The sequence below is a fragment of the Haematobia irritans genome, chromosome 2 (genome assembly GCF_050003625.1).
Source record: "Haematobia irritans isolate KBUSLIRL chromosome 2, ASM5000362v1, whole genome shotgun sequence".
NCBI classification, from domain to species: Eukaryota; Metazoa; Arthropoda; class Insecta; order Diptera; family Muscidae; genus Haematobia; species Haematobia irritans.
Genome location: NC_134398.1, coordinates 134,338,965 through 134,366,964, shown reverse-complemented (window position 1 = coordinate 134,366,964; position 28,000 = coordinate 134,338,965). Strand labels below are relative to the sequence as shown.

The window sequence follows — 28,000 nt, the reverse complement described above, 5'->3', positions numbered from 1 at the left end:
TCAGAGTATAATAACTTTGATCTGCCAAAAAATGTGCCTATCAGAAATATTGATTTTAGACCCTATAAAATATATACCGATCGACTCAGAATCACCTCCTGAGTCGATTTAGCCCTTGGTGTCCGTCCGTCCGTCTGTCAATGTATTTGTTGTTCGCAGGATTCCGGTCGCAATTATTAATTTGATGATTTTGATGAAATTTGGTGTGTGGCGTTTTTTTTTTTTTTGTACAAAGACGAAAGCTATTGAATTTGGAAAAAATCGGATCAAATTAAGATATAGCTCCTATATATTTGTATCGTCCGATTTCGATAAATGGGGTCAGATCCAAATATATTTTTCGAAACGAAAATTCGATAGATCACGTCTATATATCGTAATTTTAATTTTATAGAGCCAATATTTAAAGACAGATAATTCCCCAAAATCTGTCGAATCTTTGGCTCGGAGTCCTAAATCCTTAAACTGTTTTTATTTTAAAGAAGCCGAATTCTATGGCTCGGAAACAACACCAATATCCTTAAAGAGGGTCAAAATTTTATTTTTGATTGTACATAGTCTACTGGTTGCAAATATTACTAAACAATCCTAAATAGTAGGCTATGTATGAATAAATAAATCTTCCAAAGACATTGTCACAATTTTATTTCAAATCTTATAATCTTTTTAAATCATTTGTATATGAAAATTCTAAAATCTCTGCAAATCAATTGAATATATTGCAAACAAATTGGCGGCCCATTTCCATTCCTATGAAATCAAAATAAAACAGTTGACACTTAGTTATGATAATAACGTCAAATGCTGACACTTGGATAACTTTGTAGACAAACAACAGCAAAAGGAACTAATCGTTGGTTGTCAGTACCGAAAAACTGTTAAATTATTTTATTTGAAAACATGGACAGCTACCAGCAGCAGCAAACTCAGACGGAACAATTGGTCAATAAAATGTTGAGCTTCCTGGAATGTAAGATTCGACAAAAATTTTATTAAAACATGATAAAAGCATAAATCGTCTCTTTGATTCTACAGAAATTTTGAAAAAACAATTAAAATAGTTTATTTTTATTTCAGCCAGCGAAGAAGATGGTTATGATGGAGACTCTTCTAGTAACGGTAATTTTTCAGACACCCAAACTATAAACAGCAGCCACAAAGAAGATGATAAAGAAGACTTACTCATAAAGTTTAATACCTCAAATTTAAAACAGAAATTTCCCATTTGGAAGACCCGTGAAATTGGTAAGTGATGTTAAGAGATGGATATTTATGTTATACTATAAAATGTCTCTTTTTTGTTCGTCTTCTACTTAGCTCCTGAATGTCGCCCTTCTATAAGAATATGCCCTCAAGATGACAATGTAGATGATTCTATAACGGTAACTGATGAAAAGGATGATGCATCAATAAGCAGCGAGAACACATTAACCAATCAAAATGACAAAAATAATAACCTAGAAATACCATTTTGGAATGTACAGGAAATCGGTAAGTGTTAAAAAATTTTCACTCAAGTCCAATATTTAATAGACATAGATGTTTTGTTAGTTTTTATGAATATAGGATCAAGAAAATAGTATATTTTCGAGCATGCAATTTATAATAGAGTTGGGATAGTAGATACAATACGGAGTCACACGTGTCAAGGTATTGGTGTCGCAGGTCTTGTATTATTACATCAAAAGAAATTTTAAGTAGACATATCAGAAAAATCTTCTAAAACAGCAAAAAGTCTGTTAAAACAGGGACGCAGTCACTGTTTAAATGATATTATTTTTTTCAATTAATTTTAATTGAAGTTGCTTCAATCGTTAAAATGATAGTATCAATCACAGAATTATTTAGATATGAAAGTTTTCATGTACAATTTTATTAAAAACAAGCATATACGGCCGTAAGTTCGGCCAGGCCGAAGCTTATGTACCCTCCACCATGGATTGCGTAGTAACTTCTAAACACTGCCATCCACAATCGAATTACTTAGTTTGCGGTAACGCTTGCCGATATAAAGGTATCTTAAAATCTCCTAACACCTTCCAAATTATAAGTAAGTCCATACGTGGTATATATTACATTAAAAAAGACCGATTAAAAACGTATATAATTCAGTTTGACAAAATTTTCTATAGGAACAAAATTTTAACAAAATTTTCTACAAAAATAAAGTTTCAACAAAATTTTCTATAGAAATAAAATTTTGACAAAATTTTCTATAGAAATACAATTTTGGTAGATTATTTTTGGCTCGAGTGGCAACCATGATTATGAACCGATATGGACCAATTTTTGTGTGATTGGGGATCGGCTATATATAACTATAGACCGATACGGGCCAATTTTGGAATGATTGTTAGCGGCCATATACTAACACCACGTTCCAAATCGGATGAATTTTGCTCCTCCAAGAGGCTCCGGAGGTCAAATCTGGGGATGGGTTTATATGCACGCAGAGAAGGAATATGATCACCTCAAACATGTTTCAAGAGCAAAATGTTATTTTTGTATGGTGACCATGTAACATGTTTGTCACTAAAATGTTATTTTCTCGTCAAATATAACCTGCTTGCCGAAATCAGATACATGATTTCCGAGAAAATAACATGGTTGCAAAAACCATGTTACATGGTCACCACCCAAAAATTACATTTTGTTCTTAAAACATGTTTGAGGTGACCATATTCCTTCTGTGGGTGTGGGGGCTATATATAATTATGGGCCGATGTGGACCAATTTTAGCATGGTTGTTAGAGACCATATACCAACATCATGCACCAAATTTCAACCGGATCGGATGAAATTTGCTTCTCTTAGAAGCTCCGCAAGCCAAATCTGGTGATCGGTTCATATGGGGGCTATATATAATTATGGACCGATGTGGACCAATTTTAGCATGGTTGTTAAAGATCATATACCAACATCATGCACCAAATTTCTGCAGTATTGGATTAAATTTGCTTCTCTTTGAGCCTCCGCAAGCCAAATCTAGGGATCGGTTTATATGGGGGCTATATATAATTATGGATCGATGTGGACCAATTTTTGCTTGGTTGTTAAAGACCATATACTAACACCATGTACCAAATTTCAGCCGTATTGGATTAAATTTGCTTCTCTTTGAGCCTCCGCAAGCCAAATCTAGGGATCGGTTTATATGGGGGCTATATATAATTATACCATGTACCAAATTTCAGCCGGATCGGATGAAATATGATTCTCTTAGAGGCTCCGCAAGCCAAATCTGAGGGTCCGTTTATATGGGGGCTATACGTAAAAGTGGACCGATATGGCCCATTTGCAATACCATCCGACCTACATCAATAACAAATACTTGTGCCAAGTTTGAAGTCTATAGCTTGTTTCGGAAGTTAGCGTGATTTCAACAGACGGACGGACGGACGGACATGCTTAGATCGACTCAGAATTTCACCACGACCCAGAATATATATACTTTATGGGGTCTTGGAGCAATATTTCGATGTGTTACAAACGGAATGACAAAGTTAATATACCCCCCATCCTATGGTGGAGGGTACAAAAATAAAATTATTTATTTCTTTAGCACCTTTAATTATACCCTTCTTGGAGCAATATTTCGATGTGTTACAAACGGAATGACAAAGTTAATATACCCCCCATCCTATGGTGGAGGGTATAAAAATAAATTAATGTATTTCTTTGGCACCTTTAATTATACCCTTCACCATAGGATGGTGGTATATTAACTTTGTCATTCCGTTTCTAATTCATCGCAATATTGCTCTCAGACCCTGGATCGTGATGAAAATTCTGACTCAATCTAATGGTGTTCGTTCCTCTCTAAATTTCATCCGATCCGGTTGATATTTAGCACTTGATATAAGAATATGCCAACATATACTAATATCAACAACCACGCAAAATTGGCCCAAAAATTGTTGCATAATTATATATAACTCTCATATAAATCGATCCCCCAAGATTTAAATTCGGAAGCCTCATGAAGGAAATTTTATCTGATCCGGCTAAAATTTGGCGGTCTAATTACCATGCTAAAATTGGTTCATATCGGTTGATAATTATTTATAGACTCCTTTATAGAAAACTATCAAGAACCAAAGAGGCTCTTATAGGTAGTTATTCGGCTTTTTATACCCTCCACCATAGGATGGGGTATATTAACTTTTGTCATTCCGTTTGTAACACATCGAAATATTGCTCTAAGACCCCATAAAGTTTATATATATTCTGGGTCGTGGTGGAATTCTGAGTCGATCTTAGCATGTCCGTCCGTCCGTCCATCAGTTGAAATCACGCTAACTTCCGAACGAAACAAGCTATCAACTTCAAACTTGGCACAAGTAGTTGTAATTGATGTAGGTCGGATGGTATTGCAAATGTACCATATCGGTCCACTTTTACGTATAGCCCCCATATAAACGGACCCCCAGATTTGGCTTGCGGAGCCTATAAGAGTAGCATATCCGATCTCGCTGAAATTTGGTACATGATGTTAGTATATGGTCTCTAACAAACATGCAAAAATTGGTCCATATCGGCCCCTAATTATATATAGCCCCCATATAAACCGATCCCCAGAATTGGCTTGCGGAACCTCTAAGAGAATCATTTTTCATCCGATCTGGCTGAAATTTGGTATATGGTGTTGGTATGTGGTCTCCAACAACTAAGCAAAAATTGGTCCACATCGGTCCATAGTTACAATATAGCCCCCATATAAACCAATTGCCAGATTTGGCTTGCGGAACCTCTAAGAGAATCATTTTTCATCCGATCTGGCTGAAATTTGGTATATGGTGTTGGTATGTGGTCTCCAACAACTAAGCAAAAATTGGTCCACATAGGTTCATAGTTACAATATAGCCCCCATATAAACCAATTGCCAGATTTGGCTTGCGGATCCTCTAAGAGAAGCATATTTCTTCCGATCTCGCTGAAATTTGGTACATAGTGTTAGTATATGGTCTCTAACAAACATGTAAACATTTGTCCATATCGACCCATACTAACCCATCGGCGTCAAATATGCCACAAGATAATCCAATTGACCACCCTTTAAGCGTGCCAAATTTCATTGAAATCGGTTCAGAGTTAGATATAGCTCCTATATATATGTAACGTCCGATTTTGCCAAATGTGGCCATAAGTCTCTTATTTATCAACCGATCTGACTCAAAGTTGGCCAAATCTAATTTTCTATAGCACTTAATATATATGCAAAAACTCATCGAAATCGGTTCAGATTTAGCTATAGGTCCCATATATAGGTATCGCCCAATTTTCAAAAATTTGACCATAAAGCCCTTATTTATCAACCGATCTTACTCAAATTCGTTTACTCTAATCTTCTATAGCACTGACTTTATGTGCAAAATATCATCCAAATCGGTTCATATTTAGATATGGCTTCCACGTATATGTAGCGCACGATTGTCAAAAATGTGCCCCCTATAACCTTATTTTTGCCCATAGTGGCCTCATTTCTTAACCGATCTTACTCAAATCTAGCACAAGGTAATCTCCTGTAATATCAACAAAACCTGCAAATTTTCCCAAATTTGGCCATAATACTCTTATTTATTAATCAATGTTGCTCAAATTTCAAATGAACATGTACACCCAAAAAAAGTGAACCCACCGTGGAAGAAAATGTAGGTTTATTTTAGAAAATTTTAACTAACATCACAACATGTTACAAAAAAGTTAATACTTTTTGTCAAATTGAAGAAAATTTATTAAAAATAATTAATTTTTTCTCTTGTTTAAGAAAATTTCACATGTTGAAAGAAAAAATTGGATTTAAAATTTGTTAAAATGTCTTTAGCGCTATACGAAGTTCATGACAGGTACAATTTTAGTAAAATTTACTCTTTTGAGAGACTTATGAACTCAATTTAAGAAAACTTCTGCCATTTTAGGAAAATATGAACTATTTTAGTTTTTAGTAAAATTGTGCACTATATTTATTTGTTAATATATTATTCAAATAAGGAACATTTACCCCCATTTTCATGAAGCTCCGTTACTGTTCCGTTAACTAACGAACTTTTAAACCGTATTATGGACATTGCTGTCATCTTGCCTACACACAAAATAAAGTTTTTCTGATTCAATCACGAAATTAATTGATCCAATTAATTTTTTAATTGAAATGTCTTCAATCACAGAAATGATAGTATCAATTAAAAAATTAATTGAAGGTCAATTAAACAATTAATTGATCCAATTAAAAAATTAATTGATACTATTATTTCTTGTGATTGATTTTTGTTTCAATTAAAAAAATTGTTGAACCAATTAAATTTTTAATTGAATATTTTTTAAAATTCAATTAAAATTTTAATTGGAAAAATTTTCGTGAGATTTTTTTCTGTGTATATGTTCCATATGCCAGTTAAGAACATAACTGCCGAAGATTTTTCAATTAAAGTTACCCGGAGAAAAGATATTTGGAATTTACTTTCTGTTAACTGGCAGTTAAAGCCTAACGGAGCTACATGAAAATGGCCGTTACTCATATTGTGCAAAATTTAACTAAAATCAACTAATTTTCATGAACTAAAATAAAGTTCAGTTGGCATTAGAGCCCCTTTTTTCCGGGTGTATTAAGCGATCGTATTTAGACTTACTTATTTATGTAGCTCTTACATAAATATATTGCCCTATGTTCAGAAATTTAGATTTATTACCCACACTATTTGAGCGATTTCCTCTTTTTTAATAACGGACTCAATATTAGTGGCATACTAACTCTGTAGGTGCAAAATTAACTATACACTGAAAAAACAGTGAACCCACCAGGAAAGAAAATTTTAGTTAATTGTAGAAAAATTTGATTAATTGTAGAAAATTTTAACTAAACTGTATTATAAACGCCGATGTCGCGCTGATTTCGCAAAAACAAGTAAAAAATTTTCGACAAATTTAAGAAGATTTATTAGACAAAATTATTATTTTTCATTTATTAAAGAAAATTTCGTAGTTTGAAGGAAAAAATTGGAGTTCAAAACTGCAAAAATGTCTTTAGTGCCATACGAAGTTCATGATGGACGCATTATTGGTAAAATTTACAAATATTAAGGAATTCTGAACTATTTTGTGGGAGACACGAATTTAGTTCATCTTTATACTTCAATTGTGTATAATTTTTTCTTCTGCTTTAGTTAAGTTAACTTACGTACGCAAAAAATTGTTGATGGTCAGTTCAATACTATCCCTCGTTGAGAACGGTCGTCTACTGCTGCGCTCATATCGTAACCACAATTCTTTTCGTAAAAGTATCATCAAAGTATATCAACCGAAAATACTTGTTTATTCTCCCGTTCTTATTGAACTCTCTATATAGTACCTATAAACAAAATAAAATCAGTAATTACAGGAGACCGAAATGCCTCCTGGGGCAAAGGCTCCATCACGGACTCTGAAAAAGTCCTCAACTTTTAAAAGGCAGAAAAGGGTTCAACCCATTCCTTTAAACCTTTTTAATAATATGTCATCCTCTTCGGGTAATCGCTTCGAAGCACTCTCCGACAATTCAGAGATGGACGACGAACCAGTGTCCAACATTACAGAAACGAGGTTGATTAAACCTCCACCAATCGTGGTCGACAGTACCACACCAATTACAGAACTACAAAAGATGTTCGGAAAAGAATATTTATACAAATCCACTTCTATTGGAACAAAAATGTTTTCACCATGCAACGAAAAGTTTTCAAACTGCATGAAGTCGTTGTCTGATAAAGGCATACTATATCATACGTTCAGTTCAAAAGAAAATCGTCTATACACAATATTTCTTTATGGGTTGCCAAAAATTGATGTTAATGATATTATTACAGATTTGAAATTGTATAATATTACTCCCTCTGTCTGTCTCTGTCAAAGAAGTGGAAACCCAGCATAGCTCGACGAACAATTCTGTTTATCGTGTACAGTTTGTCAGAAAATCGTTTAACCCGAAATCACTTAAGAATGTTAAAAGTTTATGCAGTGTTATTATCACGTGGAAAAAGCCTAAAGAGAGAAAGAGCGAAAATCCAACGCAATGCTGGAATTGCCTTATGTATGGTCATGGTGGAGAGCACTGCCATCGTAAAGCAGCATGCATGATATGCGCTGGCGATCACCATACATCAACTTGCCCTTTGGATGAAAGAGAACGTAAGCCTGCAGCATTCACCTGTTTCAATTGTAAGAAAGAAGGAAAAGAAAGAACAGATCATTCGGCTAATGATTTAAACTGTCAGTTTAGAGCTCTCTATTTACAAAACAGAGCTAGGGCAACATCAAATAATGCTCGCAGGAACGAGTATCGTAAATCTACAATAACAATGCACGCAGGGCCCACGCATGCCATTACCAACTCACAGGTAACCAATCAAAATAACTTAGAAAATAGGAGATCGTACTCAGCAGCATTAAGAGAGAATAATGATCTATTCACCATTGATGAGCTCTTTGAAATATTCACCTCAGCTCTGAATGACTTACAGCAATGTACAAACAAATTGCAACAAATCGAAGTTGTCATGTCAATGGTGAAATACGCCTATGGATTACGATAATTCAAACTCTTTTAAAATACTTCACTGGAATGCTCACGGTATTTCAAATATCTCCAACATAAAACAGTTAGAGTTCTTACTAGAAAAAGAAGAAATAAAAGTCGCGTCATTAAACGAAACCCATTTAAATGATAATCACAAATTGTATATGCAAAATTTTTATGTATACAGGAACGACCGAATTGGTTCGAGAGGGGGCGGCGTTGCTCTCATCGTCCGTAGAGATATTAAACATAGGCTTTTAAATATCAAAAATACTTCATCAATTGAAAACATTTCAGTAGAAATTCTCGTCAACAACAAGCCAGTTATAATCACATCCGCTTATTCTCCAAAGTACACACACGATTTCAGAAATGATATAATTTTGCTTACATCACATGAGAGGGATTTCTTAATTTTAGCCGATCTAAATGCTAAACATCCATCGTGGAATTGTTGTAGTACTAATACTGCTGGAACTGCTCTATAATTTACAGCAACAACATAATTTTTTTGTCTACAATACAACAGAGCCTACATATTATCCTTTCCAACAAGATCGAAATCCCTCAGTACTAGACATAGTTCTCATTAACTCTACATTAGAAATGTCGTTAGAAGTCCTTGGGTATGATGTTCCTTCTGACCATAGACCGTTAGTCTGCAAATTCCACCGAGTTACCTGCAATAATATTGACATTAGAAATTTCAACTATAAGTCAGCAAACTGGCAGCGATTTGAAAATTATATTGAAAATCGGTTACCTAATCACATGATTAGGTATACCACAAAAAATTCTATAGATAGAGATATTGAAAAACTCGTCGAAATTATGCTACGTGCTCGAGGCATTTCTATACCAATAATTAACCATGCCGATAGTAACGTACTTTCAAAAGCTACCGTTAAGCTTATAAAAACAAGACGTTGTATGGATAAAAAAATGAGAAGAGCAAGAGACCCAAATGTTGCAAACTTCTACAAACAAAATATAAAGCTAATAACAACCATAATAAATAATAAAATATTCAAGGAAAGAAACGAGAAATGGAACAAGTTATTAGTAAGCCTAAGGCCTGGTGACAAATCTTTCTGGAGATTAAGCAGATCACTCAGGGGTAAAAATAATAGGAACATTCCGTATTTAGTCTATAATAATCAAAAAATACATGCCGATGTTGATAAAACCCAATTATTAGCAAATACCTTCTCAAAAGCAAGTGAACTGACTAAGAATTATAAGCACTCTGTGGATAAAATCGTGAACTGTAAAGTAAACCGATTTTTACATGATGATATCCATTCTGAAAACGTAATCTTAACCTCAGTTGAAGAGCTCACCACTTTAATAAAAAACTTAAAGACATCAAAGTCACCTGGATTGGATCAAATACCAAACATGCTAATTAAAAAGTTACCTACACCCTCAAAAAAAATCGCTTCTTTAACATATGTTCCAAACATATTTTGCAGGAAGCACATATATTATTGGATACTGCCGAAACATTAATATGTTTGTTTTATGTGAACATATTATATGTTTGGAAGCATTTTGAGCCCAAAAATATGGTATGCTTGGAAGAATTTTTCCCAAAGACGATTGTGCTCATTCCCTAACATACTCGTAATTTTCACTTCCACGAAATATTTTAGTTCTTGGCACCTTTTTCTGTAATACAAATAATGTTGAAGAAATTATTCACTTTTATAAATTTTACCTTTCGCCTGCACGGAGAATCGAACCGAGGACCATACAGTTTGTAAGCCAACACACTATCCACTGGGCTACGTAGCTGTTATAGTCACCAGTAGATAATTATCCTTATAAGATACATTTATATAGCATAGTTTACAGCGCCCACGAGCCCATACAAACATAACATTATTTAACAGAAACATACATTTGTTTGCCACGTGGAGCAGTGGTTAGCATGTCTGCCTTGCATGCAAAGGGTCGTGGGTTCAATCCCTGCTCCGACCGAACACTTTTTTTTAATTTACACATTTATATTTATACTATATTAAAGTTTTATAATGAAACTTCGAAATGTGGGTTATTAAAGATTTATAGTCAGTAACAGTGCTTGATATAAACGAAATTGACTGATTTTTGGATAAAATATTATTTTTTGTTATTTGTTATTGTTATTGTTTTGTTTTGTAACAAAAACGGTTTTTGGTACAAAACTTTTAAATTTGGAAGGAATTCAAAAACTAACAAAAGAAGAACGTGGAGTCGAGTATAAACATACATAAATAATTTTATAATATAAACATAAATTTAGTTAGGCGTGAACAGGTTTTTACTAGCATTTAACACCATCGCTCTAAAATGCCTTTTATTTTTCTTTAATAATTCATTTTAAAGAAAATAAACTTTTTAAATTGTTTTAGCTGCAAACTCGAACTTAATGCCCGCTTTTATATTTGAAGGTGTCCGTCAAATCCTCTTGGACTACTTATTAATAAAGAGGAACTAAATTTTGTTTTTATACATTTTACTGTTTAATTTTTCACTATTTCCTCGTTTTTTCATTTTACTGTCCCAACTCTAAAATGAATATAGTGCCCTTTCGTTATTTTTATGAAGACCCCTGATTTCTTTTAACGAACGAAGAAAAAAATTGTGCCCATAATGCCAAAATGATAAACAAAACACATGTCCACACATACATAAAATACTGCTCTCAAGGCGAAGACATATGCAGTTTGTTTTTCATAATGTCTATTCTCTTGGTTCCGAATGTCTATTCTCTTTATTCAAATTAAATAATATTTAGACTTAAGCATATCAAATTTTTGGCCTTATCATAAAACAGTTTTCCGAAACAACATACAAGCGGTTTCACAGAAATTGTTCTCTTTTGATTCTTGCGCTGTGTTATGTTGATATCTTTCGTCAACCCTCCCGGTTTCCATCTCTATTTCTTTCTCTATACTCTCTCTCTCTCTCTGTCGCTCTCTGAAAAAATATCACAACATATATATGTTTACTCGAAATTTGTAAATTTATATATGTTTACATTCACACATATTATTTTTATAAAACATTCATGCCCCAAACATAATATATTCTAACATATTAACATATGGGTCCCAAACATTTAGTTTTAGTTTAGGAACATTACATGTTTGCACTTAAATATATTGTGTTTAAAAATTGTGCCCGAAACACATTTTGTTTATATGGGAACATATGAAAAACATATTTTTCTAACAGTGTATGAAAGCAATAAAAATGTTGACAAATCTGTATAACAGTTGCATCAAATTATGGTATTTTCCACGTCATTTTAAAAAAGCTAAAGTTATAGCTATACAAAAACCCAACAAGCCTAAGGGAGATCCATCCAGCTATAGACCAATTAGCCTTCTAAGCAACTTGGGGAAACTCTTCGAAAAGGTTGTATACAAAAGGCTAAACGATTTTGCAATGGAGCACGACGTTATTGCCCACGAACAATTCGGGTTCAAGAAGCAACACAGTTGTATCCAGCAGGTTAACAGAATAACAAATTTAATTATTAACAAGTATATACGGCCGTAAGTTCGGCCAGGCCGAAGCTTATGTACCCTCCATCATGGATTGCGTAGAAACTTCTTCTAACCACTGCCACCCACAATCGAATTACTTAAGTTGCGGTAACGCTTGCCGATGGCAAGGTATCTTAAAACCTCCTAACGCCATCTTCTAATCTGTATGTAAGTCCATACATGGTATATATTAAATCAAAAAAGATCGATCCAATACGTATATAATTCAGTTTGACAAAGTAGACATACAATTTTGACAAAATTTTCTACAGAAATAAAATTTTAACAAAATTTTCTATAAAAATAAAATTTTCACAAACTTTTCTATAGAAATAAAAATTTTCACAAAATTTTCTATAGAAAGAAAATTTTGACAAAAATGTCTACAGAAATAAAATTTTAACAAAATTTTCTATAGAAATAAACTTTTGACAAAATTTTCTATAGAAATAAAATCTTGGTAGATTATTTTTGGCTCGATTTTCTATAGAAAGAAAATTTTGACAAAAATGTCTACAGAAATAAAATTTTAACAACATTTTCTATATAAATAAACTTTTGAACAAAATTTTCTATAGAAATAAAATTTTGACAATGATGAAAATTTTATTATGAACCGAAAAAAAAATTAACAAAATTTTCTCTAGAAATAAAATTTTGACAAAATTTTCTATAGAAATAAAATTTTGGTAGATTATTTTTGGCTCTAGTGGCAACCATGATTATGAACCGATATGGACCAATTTTTGTGTGATTGGACCAATTTTGGTATGGTTGTTAGCGACCATATACTAACACCACGTTCCTAATTCGAACCGGATCGGATGAATTTTGCTCCTCCAAGAGGCTCCGGAGGTCAAATCTGGAGAACGTTTTATATGGGGGCTATATATAATTATGGACCGATGTGGACCAATTTTTGCACGGTTGCTAAAGACCGTATACCAATACCATGTACCAAATTTCAGCCGGATCGGATGCAATTTGCTTCTCTTTGAGGCTTCGCAAGCCAAATCTGGAGATCGGTTTATATGGGGGCTATATATAATTATGGACCGATATGGACCAATTTTTGCATGATTGTTAGAGACCATATACCAACACCATGTACCAAATTTCAGCCGGATCGGATGAAATATGCTTCTCTTAGAGGCTCCACAAGCCAAATCTGGGGATCGGTTTATATGGGGGCTATATATAATTATGGACCGATATAGACCAATTTTTGCATGGTTGTTAGAGACCATATACCAACACCATGTACCAAATTTCAGCCGGATCGGTTGAAATATGCTTCTGTTAGAGGCTCCACAAGCTAAATCTGAGGGTCCCTTTATATGGGGGCTATACGTAAAAGTGGACCGATATGGCCCATTTTCAATACCATCCGACCTACATCGATAACAACTACTTGTGCCAAGTTTCAAGTCGATAGCTTGTTTCGTTCGGAAGTTAGCGTGATTTCAACAGACGGACGGACGGACGGACATGCTTAGATCGACTCAGAATTTCACCACGACCCAGAATATATATACTTTATGGGGTCTTAGAGCAATATTTCGATGTGTTACAAACGGAATGACAAAGTTAATATACCCCCATCCTATGATGGAGGGTATAAAAACGAATTTTGACCGGGGACTTATCAGCCAACCTGTTATGCCAATGCAAATCCTTATGTCTACTAATTCAATAGGGGTGGTTTAGGGTATGATATAGTCGACCCCATCCGACTTTCCATTTTATTTACTTGGTTTTACTTAAATTGTATCTGTCTTGAATATCATATAGCGCTAAAAACAAAAAAATTTAACAATTTTCAACTGATTATTTTTTCTTCAATATAATGATAATAAAATGATGTTGCAAATAGTAAAATAGTTTAGTTCAATTTATTTTTTTAATAAACATGCAATTTTTTAATGTGGTTCACTTTTTTTGTGTGTATGAGAATTAATTGTTAAAACTATGAGAAAATAACTATTCGATATTTGTCATAGTATATTTGATAAATGCGAATTTATTTTGATGACCAATTTCATTTTTATTTCTTAGTTTCAAAAACTCACTCTTTATCGCAATTCCAAAATGTCGACATTAGTCCCATGTCATATTGGAGCAATTCTAACACAATCCCCGATAAAACACAAAATTCTAAAGACGAAAAGCATAACCGGAATTTCAAATCAAATAACAAAACGAATTCTTTTGATATTCCCAATGCCAATGTTATATATTCTCAAGAAGTTCGTAAAGCTATTTATGGTGATACGACTGGTCATCCGGAATTTGGATCAAAAGATTATTATCAAGCTGCAGAAAAGTATGCCATATATGGCGAAGAGTTTTTAGAATTTCCCAAAGATTTATCAATGATTTTAGATGTGAAAACAGTTCCACAAGAATCAGAACCTATTGAAGGCAATGGCTACGTTCAATATCCAGGATCTAATATATATGAGGCAACCACAGGTCTAACAAATTTGGTGAGTAAACATTTTAAAATATTTAGAGAGCATGTTTTTTTATTTACGAACACATATTTTCACTAATCCAAAAATGGAAATTAATCATTTTCATTGACAACTAATTCGAAGCAAAATTTTAATTTTTTGATCGTAAAGAATAACAGAAAAATTTCATTTTCATCGATACCAATCATGGATACCACCCAGCAAAAACTAGGTAACCACATCTCATTACAATTTGCATTAAAAGGAGTAAAGCTGTCATTGCACATTACATTATAATGACTAACTTGTAATGACAATAATAAATACTTCTCGGTAATTTTCGAATGGTTATTCTCAAAATGTATTGTATTTGGCTATTAATGACTTAATAAAATAGAATAAATGATGCTACCATTAGGTGAATAATTTCACATAATTGAGCATTTACTTAAAAAAAATCAAAAATATTATGTAATGTAATGGTAATTCTGAAGATTTATGCGTTAAGGAATATTCTTCACGAATATTTCATAATAATTGTGTTTTAAATTAATGACATTACTATATTATGTTTTAAATAAATGCTTTATTATACTTCATTCACATTACACTTTCAAAACCGACTTTAACTAGATTTCAACTGCCATTTGCCTTATAAAAAAGGGATTTAAAATCCACCTTTAGTAGATATTAATTTGATTAATGTGGTCTATTAGGTTTATTATAACGTATAATACAATGCATTAAAAATCATACAAAATTTGAAAAATTATTGATATGGTGAAATATCACAAAATTGTTTAATTCAAATCCAAAACACTGAATTCGAATCACACCTTAGAAAGTGATGCAAATTCCGTGCAACAACTGTTGAAATAATGGACATCAGTCCTATGACAAGCCCATGTTAAGTTCAACGCTTCTACGCCAATTTTTCACCACCTCCGGATACAAAAAGAACATTTTCACTACACAAAAAAAATCCGTAGTTAAACTAACGCTAAATTTAACTTATTTTTATTGGAGAAATTTTATTTGCTTGTAGTTAAATTTTATTATTTTTATCGAAATTTTCCACAACTTAATGAAATCTTAGTTTTTTTTAATAAAGGGTGATTTGTTAAGAGCTTGATAACTTTTAAAAAAAAAAAACGCATAAAATTTGCAAAATCTCATCGGTTCTTTATTTGAAACGTTAGATTGGTCCATGACATTTACTTTTTGAAGATAATTTCATTTAAATGTTGACCGCGGCTGCGTGTTAGGTGGTCCATTCGGAAAGTCCAATTTTGGGCAACTTTTTCGAGCATTTCGGCCGGAATAGCCCGAATTTCTTCGGAAATGTTGTCTTCCAAAGCTGGAATAGTTGCTGGCTTATTTCTGTAGACATTAAACTTGACGTAGCCCCACAAAAAATAGTCTAAAGGCGTCAAATCGCATGATCTTGGTGGCCAACTTACCGGTCCATTTCTTGAGATTAATTGTTCTCCGAAGTTTTCCCTCAAAATGGCCATAGAATCGCGAGCTGTGTGGCATGTAGCGCCATCTTGTTGAAACCACATGTCAACCAAGTTCAGTTCTTCCATTTTTAGCAACAAAAAGTTTGTTAGCATCGAACGATAGCGATCGCCATTCACCGTAACGTTGCGTCCAACAGCATCTTTGAAAAAATACGGTCCAATGATTCCACCAGCGTACAAACCACACCAAACAGTGCATTTTTCGGGATGCATGTGCAGTTCTTGAACGGCTTCTGGTTGCTCTTCACTCCAAATGCGGCAATTTTGCTTATTTACGTAGCCATTCAACCAGAAATGAGCCTCATCGCTGAACAAAATTTGTCGATAAAAAAGCGGATTTTCTGCCAACTTTTCTAGGGCCCATTCACTGAAAATTCGACGTTGTGGCTCGTTAGTAAGTCTATTCATGATGAAATGTCAAAGCATACTGAGCATCTTTCTCTTTGACACCATGTCTGAAATCCCACGTGATCTGTCAAATACTAATGCATGAAAATCCTAACGTCAAAAGAATCACCCTTTATAAGTATGTCTCAAAAATTTTATGAACTAAACGTGAGTATAAAGTTCAATGAACTAAAGCAAAAGAAGATTTTCGTACCTTTCTCAAAAATAGTAAGAATGAACTACTGTATGGTTAAAATGGTCATGATTTGGCGGCAATGATTTTCTTTTTTACTTTTAGTAAACTTTTTCTTCTATGAGATGATGTAATTTCGTGAACTGCAGTTAAAAAGTGCAACAGGACATTAAAATTTCCTGGTTTTAACCAGGGCTGTGGAGCCGGAGTCGGAGTCTTGGAGTCGGAGTCTGAAGATTTTGCTGGAGTCGGAGTCGTAAAAACTTTGCTCGACTCCGACTCCGGCTAAACCAAAGTTTTTAAAACACTTCACATTTTTGTAACTAAGCAAGTTTTTACGCAAATTAGTTTCCATTGCGTTATTCATTCGATCAATGTACAGCATGATTGTAAATGAAAATCAACTTCCAATTACGGCTATCTTTTTATGTTTCCTAGAATGTTAGACTAGCAGATGGGATGTATCGATCCATTTTAATGCCCATATCAATTTATTTGAAATATTTCGAACAATCGAAATTATTTTTTATTATTTTATTTTAAGGCCATATACATATGTGGAATATTGACAGAAATTTTTTTCAAAGTTGTTTTTTATAGAAATTTTTGTCAAAATGTTATTTCTATAAAAAGTTTTGTCAAAATTTTATTTCTATAGCAAATTTTGTCAAAATTTTATTTCTATAAAAAATTTATTAAAAATTTTATTACTATAGAAAATTTAGTCAAAATTTTATTTCTATAGAAAATTGAGTCAAAAGTTTGTTTCTATAGAATATTTTGCAAAATTTTACTTCTATAGAAAATTTTGCAAAATTTTGTTTGTTACACAAACATTTTTTTCAAAATTTTATTTCTATTGATAATTTTATTTCTATAAAAATTTAAGTCAAAATTTTATTTCTATAGAAAATTTTGACAAAATTTTATAGTAACAGATTTTTGTATTAGAAAATTTGGTCAAAATTTTATTTCTATAAAAAATTTTGCCAACATTTTATAGTAATAGATTTTTTTATTAGAAAATTTTGTCAAAATTTTATTTCTATAGAAAATTTAGTCAAAATTTTGTTTATGTAGAATATTTTGCAGAATTTTATTTACTACACAAAAATTTTTCTAAAATTGTATTTTTATTGATAATTTTTCCAAATTGTGTTTCTATAAGAAAAAATTGTCAAATTTTATTTCAATAGCACATTTTCTCAATTTTTTTTCTTATTTATGCTCACTGATACTGACTGCTATAAAAAATGAATTCAAAATTTTATTACTATAGAAATATTTTTTTCTATATAAAATTTAGTCAAAATTTGTTTTCTATAGAAAATTTAGTCAAAATTTTGTTTCTTAGAATATTTTGCAAAATTTTATTTCTATAGAAAATTTTGCAAAATTAAATTTTTTTAATTGTATTTCTATTGATAATTTTTTCAAACTTTTATTTCTATAAAAAAATTTTTCAAAATTTTATTTCTATACAAATTTTATTCAAAATTTTATTTCTATATATTTGGTCAAAATTTTATTTCTATAGAAAATTTTGTCAAAATTCTATTTACTAGACACAATTTTTTCCAAAATTGTATGCTCACTGATACTCACTGCTAAGTCGAAAACTTGAAGAAATGACTCAAATTTTTCAATGAATGAATCATAAATGCATTTTTGCGAAATTGTCTAAACAATTATAAATATTTCCCAAATATTGCCCGAGATTTTGTAGAAGTCTGATTTGAGATTTTATCAAAATGTAGATCGATCTATATACAAAGTTGTGCAGAGTATATTATAATCGGCCCGCCCGACTTTAGACTTTCCTTGCATTTTTTTGTTAAAATTGTGTTACGTCCCATAACGTTAGATTTAAATTTTAAGTAAATAGATTTTGTAGAAGTATATACAATTTTGTCTAAATCGATTCAGATTCAAATTCATGCATATGGAAATATAAACCTTTATATAGCTCGTAACAAATTTAAAGGATTTGAGATAGTATCAATAATTTTAGCTTCTCGAAATCGGCAATTAAACTAGTCCAATCTTATTTGTCCAACAGATATCAATCAGCTTTTGTAATGAATACCCTATCAGATCCACTTTTAGTTATTCGGGGTGTACCTCAAGGGTCCATACTGGGACCCCTTCTATTCACCTTGTATGCAAATGATTTGCCAAATCAATTACAATTTTGCAAAATACATCTGTATGCCGATGATGCTCAAATGTACTTAGCAGGCGATATAAACAAGTTACAGGAAACTGTTAGAAACATAAATTTGGATTTGCAAAGAGTCCATCAATGGGCATGCGCAAATGGCTTAAGCTTAAATCCATCGAAGTCAAAGTGCATTTTAATAAAGAAAAAATCACTGAAAATCAGTTTGAATGTTGACATAATTCTAAACAACGAAAGAATCGATATGGTTGAAAATGCCAAAAACCTCGGTATATGTTTCAATTCGTCACTTACATGGTCCACTCATATTGGAAATATAATTGGATCAGCTTACAACAAACTGCGCGCTCTTTGGAATACACAATATTATACATCACAAAAAACTTGAACCTTGATTGTGAAGTCTTATATAATGCCTACCATACTGTATGGATGCGAGCTTTTTTCAAACACTGACGCAAACAGCAAGCAAAAACTCAATCTTCTATTTAATAACATAACAAGGTATGTCTATGGCTTGAGGAAATATGATCACATATCTACTTTCAAAACTAAAATATATGGTGTATCCTTTGAAACTCTTTTAAAAAGTAAAGCCTTGTGTTGCTTGCACAATATTATACATCACAATGAACAAGATTACCTATACGAAAGATTGATTTTCTGTAGGTCAAACAGAGGGAAGAAGCTGGTACCTTTTCGACACCAAAGTTTAACATCAGAGTGGCAGTTCTTTATTCACGCTGTGCGTCTCTGGAATGCTCTACCATCAACACTACAAACCATCAGCAACACCTATCAATTCAAAACAAAAATATATAACTACTTTTTAAATACATAGAATTTTACTGTTACGTTTAATTTGTTTGTGTTTATATAAATTGTATTAGTTTTACATATTATATACCTAATTTTGCTGAACCATATAACTTAATCAATATATATTCCTATGCTATAATTATAAGATTTATATCTTGTTGTATAGGAAATTCGCATATATAAAAATAAATAAATAAATAAAATATACTGTTTGTATCTTCTCATATTATGATGGGTATTTATATCATTATTTTATTTATTAAACATTGCCCAAATTTGAAATATAGAGTTCAATTGGCATCTAATGTGCAATTAAGACCTTTTTTTTTGCACACATAAATAAATACGATACTTTATATCGATTCACTTACGGTACCCCCACAATGGAACTACAAATTAGTGGTATTAGAATTAGATTTAGTTATATTACCCGGAGTCGACTCCGGAGTCGGAGTCGAGCAAAATTGGCTCGACTCCACAGCCCTGGTTTTAACAACGCTTTGTGGAAATCTCAAAATGTAGAGTAAAATTTAGTTCAATTTTCGTGCGTGGTAGTTCATTCTTCCTATAAAACAGTTCACTTTTTTTCGGTGTACTTTTATGCACGCAAAAAAATAATTCTTTCCTCCCAAACGAAATTTTAGACAAACAAAATTCGTTTCTCATTTGCTTTTTGCTTTAAGGAAGTGTATTTGGAAAGGTATATACTTTTTGTGATAAACGTTTATTCTTTTCCAGGATGTAAAATTTCATAAAGACTAACTCAAAAAAAAAAAAAAAAAAAAATAATAAAAATAAAAACAAGTATATACGGCCATAAGTTCGGCCAGGCCGAATCTTATGTACCCTCCAACATGGATTGCGTAGAAACTTCTACGAACGACTGTCATCCCCAATCGAATTAAGTGGGTTGTGGTATCTTAAAACTTCTTAACATCGTTTTCTAAATTGTTAGTTAGTCCATACGTGGTATATATTAGACAAAAAAGGTATGTATAGGTAAATCTACAAATAATTACGAATCGATATGGACTTTTGCACGGTACGTAGAGAGCCAGAATTGAAAAATGGAGTCGCTTATATATATATACAATTATGAACTTGATATGGACCGATTTTTGTGTGATTGGGGATCGATTTATCTGAGGGCTATATATAACTATAGACCAATATGGACCTAGTTAGGCATGGTTGTTAACGGCCATATATTAGCATACCAAATTTTAACTGACTCGGATGAAATTTGCTCCTCCAAGTGGCTCCAAAACCAAATCTCGGGATCGGTTTATATAGGGGCTATATATGATTATGGACTGATATGGACCACTTTTGGCATGGTTGTTAAATATCATATACTACCACCACGTACCAAATTTCAACCAGATCGGATGAATTTTGCTTTTCCGAAAGGCACCGGGGGTCAAATCTGGGGATCGGTTTATATGGGGGCTATATATAATTATGGACTGATATGAACCAATTCCTGCATGGTTATTGGATACCATATACTAACATCACGTACCAAATTTCAACCGAATCGGATGAATTTTGCTCTTCCAAGGGGCTCCGGAGGTCAAATCTGGGGATCGGTTTATATGGGGGCTATATATAATTATGGACCGATTTCGACCAATTTTTGCATGGTCATTAGAGACCATATACTAACACCATGTACCAATTTTCAGCCGGATCGGATGAAATTTGCTTATCTTAGAGGTTCCGCAAGCCAAATCTGGGGATGGGTTTATATGGGTCTATATATAATTATGGACCGATATGGACCAATTTTAGCATGGTTGTTAGAGACCATATACCAATACCATGTACCAAATTTCAGCCGGATCGGATGAAATTTGCTTCTTTTAGAGGCTCCGCAAGCCAAATCGGGGGATCGGTTTATTATTGACCGATGTGGACCAATTTTTGCATGGTTGTTAGAGATCATATGCTGACACCATGTACCAAATTTCAACCGGATCGGATGAAATTTGCTTCTCTTAGAGGCCTCGCAAGCCAAATCTGGGGATCGGTTTATATGGGGCTATATATAATTATGGACCGAAGTGGACCAATTTTTGCACGGTTGTTAGAGACCATATACCAACACCATGTACCAAATTTTAGTTGGATCGGATGAAATTTGCTTCTCTTAGAGGATCGGCAAGCCAAATTTGGGGGTCCGTTTATGTGGGGGCTATACGTAAAGTGGACCGATATGGCCCATTTGCAATACCATCCGAACTACATCAATAACAGCCAAATCGGGGGATCGGTTTATATGGGAGCTATATATAATTATTGACCGATGTGGACCAATTTTTGCATGGTTGTTAGAGATCATATACTACCACCACGTACCAAATTTCAACCAGATCGGATGAAATTTGCTTCTCTTAGAGGCTCCGCAAGCCAAATCTGGGGATCGGTTTATATGGGGGCTATATATAATTATGGACCGATGTGGACCAATTTTTGCATGGTTATCAGAGACCACACTGAAAAAACAGTGAACCCTTTTCCATTGCAAAATGAACTAAACTAGTAATATTGACCATGATTTAGCCCTTAAGATTTTTTTCAACTTGTCTAGTTTATAATTCTCTTAAATTTTAGTTCATCTATAACATTGTATTTTAGTTCATTTTTACAACGCCATAAGATTTATATACCACTACCAAGTTAAAAAGTCAGTATTAGTTTGTTTTACTTGCTTATTTTTTGGGAGACCCGATAATAAAAATTGGTTAACAGTCTCTTTAAAATGTCAACGACTAAACTATTTTTAAATCAATCATTCCACAGTACAGAGAAATTAAATAATTAAAGGAACAACAAACTGTTTTACTATTATGAAAATTTTCATACATTAAAATTAAACTTTCTTTAAGCAAAAGTACTTTATTATAAAAACTTATGATGAAAGTTCCTTAATACAATGTTTTTTGTGAATAAAAATTATGACCACGTGGAACAGAGAGTAGTTCATTTGAACTCGCTGTTTGAACATTTTGACTTATCCTTGTTTTATTCATCGTAGGTAATTTTTTCACATATCTTGCTGGAAAAAAAATGGAAGCAATGATGAAAATTGTTAAAAATTAACACCATGTAATGAAATATAATTTTTTAAATCTTTATTTTAGCTTGTAACTTACCATATTTGGGGGCATTTTATCAAATGGTGTAAGGAATTCAACTTTTCTTTGGAAAACGTATCTCATAAAATTTGTACCTGAAACAATTAGAGAAATAATGAAGTATTCTATATAAACTCATAAAACTGTGTTTTTATCGATGTGAAGGATATAATAAAATAAATATTCTAGTTGAAAGAAAGCCAACGTTTTAATATAAAACTTACCAATTCTCCATTAAATTGTACGCTGAGGGGAAATATAAAAAGTTGTCCAAATTTATTTGGGTTACTCTGAAATTAAATATTAAATAAAATTATTAAATAAGTTTTCAAAAAATTTAATGAAAAAAATAATAATATGCATAAAAAACCAAATATTCTTGATAACCCTAGACAGTCATCATTCGTCAAAATGACGACACGTAATTTCATTTTCGATTTAAAATTTTAGTCTATTGGGAAATGATAAATTTAAGTTATACTAATTCGACCGTTTTATTAATTTTTGTTTTATACTACTTAAAACCAAATAGAATAAGAAAATAAACTCAAGTTTGGTTCACTTTTTCGCTCACGATGAAAATTATAGCGTCTTGAAATGAGCCGTAGTCAAAATGACGAAGGATGACGTTAAGTACAAAAAATAAGGATGACTGTCCAGGGCTAAAAGAAAGTTAAAGAATCCTTACCAATTCACTATTAAATTACAGGCAAAGGAGTACTAAAAATTTGTCCAAATTATTAAGGGGTTATTCTGAAATTAAATATTTGTTTTTACATTAAAAATATTACATTGGTTTCCAAAAATTTTGATTAAAAAATACTAAAATAAGGCATTAAAAACCTGTAATTTTGATGATAAAAAGGTCACAAAAACGTAAATATTGTAGTTGAAATGAAGCCAATTTTTAAAAGAAAACTTACCAATTCTCTATTTTTTAAATTTGTCCGAATCCATCTGGAGTTGCTCTGAAATTAAATATTGTTTTTACAACAAAGAAAAACATTAAACTGGTTTCCAAAAAAATAATTAACAAATAATAATATACATAAAAAATATTCTTTTTAAAAGAAAGTCATGTTAAAAAAATACTTACCAATTTATGAATAAACTATACGCTGAGATATAATAAAAATTTTCCAAATTCATCTGGAATTGAATATTAATTTTTTACATAGAATACTAAAAATTCCAATACACTTTCAACATATTTTCCTAAATATTCGTAATAACTTTTTTCTAAACTACCGATAAAATATTAATAACTTTCATTTAAAAGGTTTAATAAACAAACACCAATATATGTCTTAAAAATCCAAAATATTCCATGCCTTTATATTCCCTTGTTGCATACCTACTTAAAAGATGCAACAGTCCACGCCAACGCCAAATATACAACTGAAGCATGCCAAACAAAACCAAGCAAAGCCAAAACATTCCTACAACAACAAAAACACATGTGCCTTTATTGAAAACAACACCTCATCCAGCCAAATAAACCATCCACACAATAAACACACACACACACACAAACCACTAAATGAACAAAAATAAAAACAACCCACGCTCATGTACACACCACAAAACTCAAGTAACATCATCTTTACATTAATCACATTCCACTATGCCGATAAAAATCTCTGTACTATTCATTAGTTCGTCGCATCTGCTGAAAATTTACTCTAAGAATAATATTCGTAAAGGCACACCACTTTATGAACGATGAAACGTTTAACTTAAAATTTGCCAAATTTTCAAGAAATGGTATCTACCATTTTTCACGAAAATGTCTATAAATTTTATTACATGTGAACTAAAAATATTTCATTGGGTAATTTTTTACCAACAATTATTAACTATAAGAATTGTCAGTAAGAAATTGCTATCCACTTTCAAGTTCATTTTTCGTAAAAAAATATTTTCTCATACAAAAAAATCTTATAGTAAATTGCACTTATTATTTAGAAAGTACTTTACATTTCACAAGTAGTTTTATAGCATGACAAACGAATTTTTAACTACCAGTAAAGAAATTTTTTAAGGAATTTTCCATCGTATTTTGTAGGCCATGAACTAAACGATTGCTACTTAGAATTTGTAAAATTTCCTTCCGAGTAGTTAATTTTCGTTGAAGATACGAAAAATGAACTAAAATTCTGGAAAATTCTTGTAATAAATTATTGTAAAAATCTTCTTAACCCTGGACAGTCATCCTTCGTCAAAATGACGACGCGTAATTTCATTTTTGATCTAAAATGCATTTTAGTCGATTGGGAAATGATAAATTTAAGTTATACAAATGCAAATATTTTATGAATTTTTGTTGTATACTAATTAAGAACAAAATGAATAAGAAAATAAATTAAATTTTGGTTCACATTTTTGCTCACAGTGCAAGTTATAGCATCTTGAAATAAGCCGTAGTCAAAATGACGAAGGATGACGTTAGTGTACAAAAAATAAGGATGACTGTCCAGGGTTAAATTTACGAGACACTTTTTTTCTGTGCATATACCAACACCATGTACCAAATTTCAGCCGGATCGGATGAAATATGCTTCTCTTAGAGGCTCCGCAAGCCAAATCTAGGAGTCCGTTTGTATGGGGGCTATACGTAAAAGTGGACCGATATGGCCCATTTGCAATACCATCCGACCTACATCAATAACAACTACTTGTGCCAAGTTTCAAGTCGATAGCTTGTTTCGTTCGGAAGTTAGCGTGATTTCGACAGACGGACGGACGGACATGCTCAGATCAACTCGGAATTTCACCACGACACAGAATATATATATATATATATATATATATATATATATATATATATATATATATATATATATATATATATATATATATATATATATATATATATATATATATATATATATATATATATATAAATATATATATATATATATATATACTTTATGGGTTCTTAGAGCAATATTTCGATGTGTTACAAAGGGAATGACAAAGTTAATATACCCCCATCCTATGGTGGAGGGTATAACAATATTTTCTGGCTAATTGGATTTTCCCTCACATCTTTCTCACTAGGCTTTTAACTTCCTAGCACCTTTTTCTGTAAAACAAACAATGTAACATAGAAAAAATTATTCGATTTTATAAATTTTTTAAATTTTACATTTCGCATGGACGGAGAATAGAACCGCGGACCACATAATTTGTAAGCCAAGACACTATCCTATGCAGCTGTTATTGTCATCAATAGACAATTATCCAAATAAGTTATATTTATATTGCATAGCTTGCGGGGCCCACGAGCCGATTAAACAAAATTTATTTAACAGAAACATTTAGTTGGGCACCGTGGAGCAGTGGTTGCTACGTTCGATCACTACTTCGACCGAAAATCAAAAAGTTTTTTTTTTGTTCTTATTTTTCATTTTTTTATATATATTCCAGATATGTTCGGAAGATCCCGAAAAGATGTTCAACATTACATACTAATACATATATTAAATTTTTACTATGAACTGTAAAATGTGTCTAATTAAAGACTTAAACAAAGACAGAAAACAACAGTGCTTGATATAAACGAAATGTTTTGTTGGTTCAAAAATAATTTATTTTATTGAAAAAAATAAAAATTTTGTAACAAACGATTTTTTGGTGATAAAAGTTTAAAATTTTGGAAGCAATTCAAAAAACTCTTAACAAAAGAAAAACGTTTTCGCTACACGTTTTCTAAACTTTTTTTCTTTGCGTGTAGCGACGTTTTTTTCCTGGGTAGTGGACGGTATAAAAATAGCAGACTGCGTGTGCAATTTTGCAAACTGTGATTGCTTTCCCTTTATCAGCAGACTTTCTGTCGTAGATTTTCTGCCGTATCTACTAAAAAAGACCTTTGAGTGTATTTAAATATAAGCATATTAGTTTGCAATTAATACCAAATTCGTTACTGAAACAGCAAACCTTTTTTAACTCAAAAGTAGTAGGTTTTGTATTATAGCAATTGAGACAGTATTCTCCATTTCAAGCAAACAAAAACCTGCTGAAACAGCAAATATATTTTGCAATTTCAGAAAATTACTTTTCTACGAAATGTAAAATAAAAATTCACTAATGCAAGAAACGAATGCTTTAATTTTGTTCTTATATCTTATTCTTTTTCAGCAACATCCAATTTATTATTACCAAATGAGTGGTGCTCATGGCGGAGGAAATCATTTTTATCAATGCAATAACTACATTCCAGTAATGCAACAAAAGCCACCATCTCCAAATGCCATGTATTTAGGTAATAATGGTCAGTTCTATAATACGCAGGCTCCATTTGGTTCACAATTAGTGGGTAATCCAAATAATTCGAATACATCAACAAATTTCATATCGAATAGTTTGGCAAATGCTGTATTGACAGCATCTCCAGCTACCCTTTACTCAAATCCAATGTTAGCCGCCACCCAGCAATATAAGAGCTCTGGCAAACCGAATCCATCTTTAAATAATGCCAATGTTGTCCGAGGCATTGGAACTAATAATAGTGCTCCTGTTAATAATATTGGACTACTGCTCTATACTCAAATGTTGCGACAACAAATTTATCAAGCTCAGCAGGCTTCTTTAATGGCCACCTTGTGGAATAAAAAAATAAATTTTGGTACAAGTAAACCGGTAGTAGGTGTTGTTAACACACAGCTTAATAAAAGTGGTAGCCAACAAGTTCCATCGGTGAATTTCAGTTGTGGTCAAGAAATTCCGTTAAATCCTTCGACTGCCAATCCCAGTAATAATTTGGTTATCAAGGATATTGACAACGCAACTACTGTCGTCACCAATGAATAGTAGTGGAACAGAGAAAAATCCAGATGTTGTGTTTTAATTTACGACTTATTTTCCTATTTATCATTGTTTTTCTGTTACTTGTTATATTAATGTTTTTCTTTATTTTAACTTGTTTTCAAATTTTTGTTACTTTTGTTGAATACATCCACGAATTAAGAAATTGTCCAAATACAGGCCGATACTATATTGACTTCTTTCATTTGAATATTAACTTAATCAGAATCTTAAGATGCTGGAAGGTATTTGTATGCCCTAAATTACTGTGTGGTCGGGATATGGTGGCAACCCGTTATTTCAGGCTCACCCAGACTACTCGCATACAATGTTGTTAGTGGTTTTCTTGCTCTTGTCTCTTAAAATTTCTAAAGGTAAATTTAGTCAACATTTGCTTAAATGTTGTTTCTATAGAAAAATTT

General features: G+C 32.2%; 1 protein-coding gene across 1 annotated transcript; it reads left to right on the top strand.

Annotated features, from left to right (window-relative positions):
- Positions 1-640: 640 nt before the first annotated feature.
- On the top strand, positions 641-27,774 carry LOC142226281 (uncharacterized). The gene is made up of 5 exons (XM_075296197.1): positions 641-970; positions 1,078-1,245; positions 1,318-1,491; positions 14,140-14,570; positions 26,913-27,774. Exons 1-5 carry the CDS (start codon positions 901-903, stop codon positions 27,582-27,584), a joined length of 1,515 nt encoding a protein of 504 aa, XP_075152312.1. The 5' UTR covers positions 641-900; the 3' UTR covers positions 27,585-27,774.
- The last annotated feature ends 226 nt before the right edge of the window (positions 27,775-28,000 follow it).

Coding starts and splice junctions, on each gene's coding strand:
- LOC142226281 (XM_075296197.1), top strand. CDS start 901: ATGGACAGCTACCAGCAGCAGCAAACTCAGACGGAACAATTGGTCAAT. Junction 971..1,077: donor AATGTTGAGCTTCCTGGAAT/GTAAGATTCGAC, acceptor TTTTTATTTCAG/CCAGCGAAGAAGATGGTTAT. Junction 1,246..1,317: donor TTGGAAGACCCGTGAAATTG/GTAAGTGATGTT, acceptor TCTTCTACTTAG/CTCCTGAATGTCGCCCTTCT.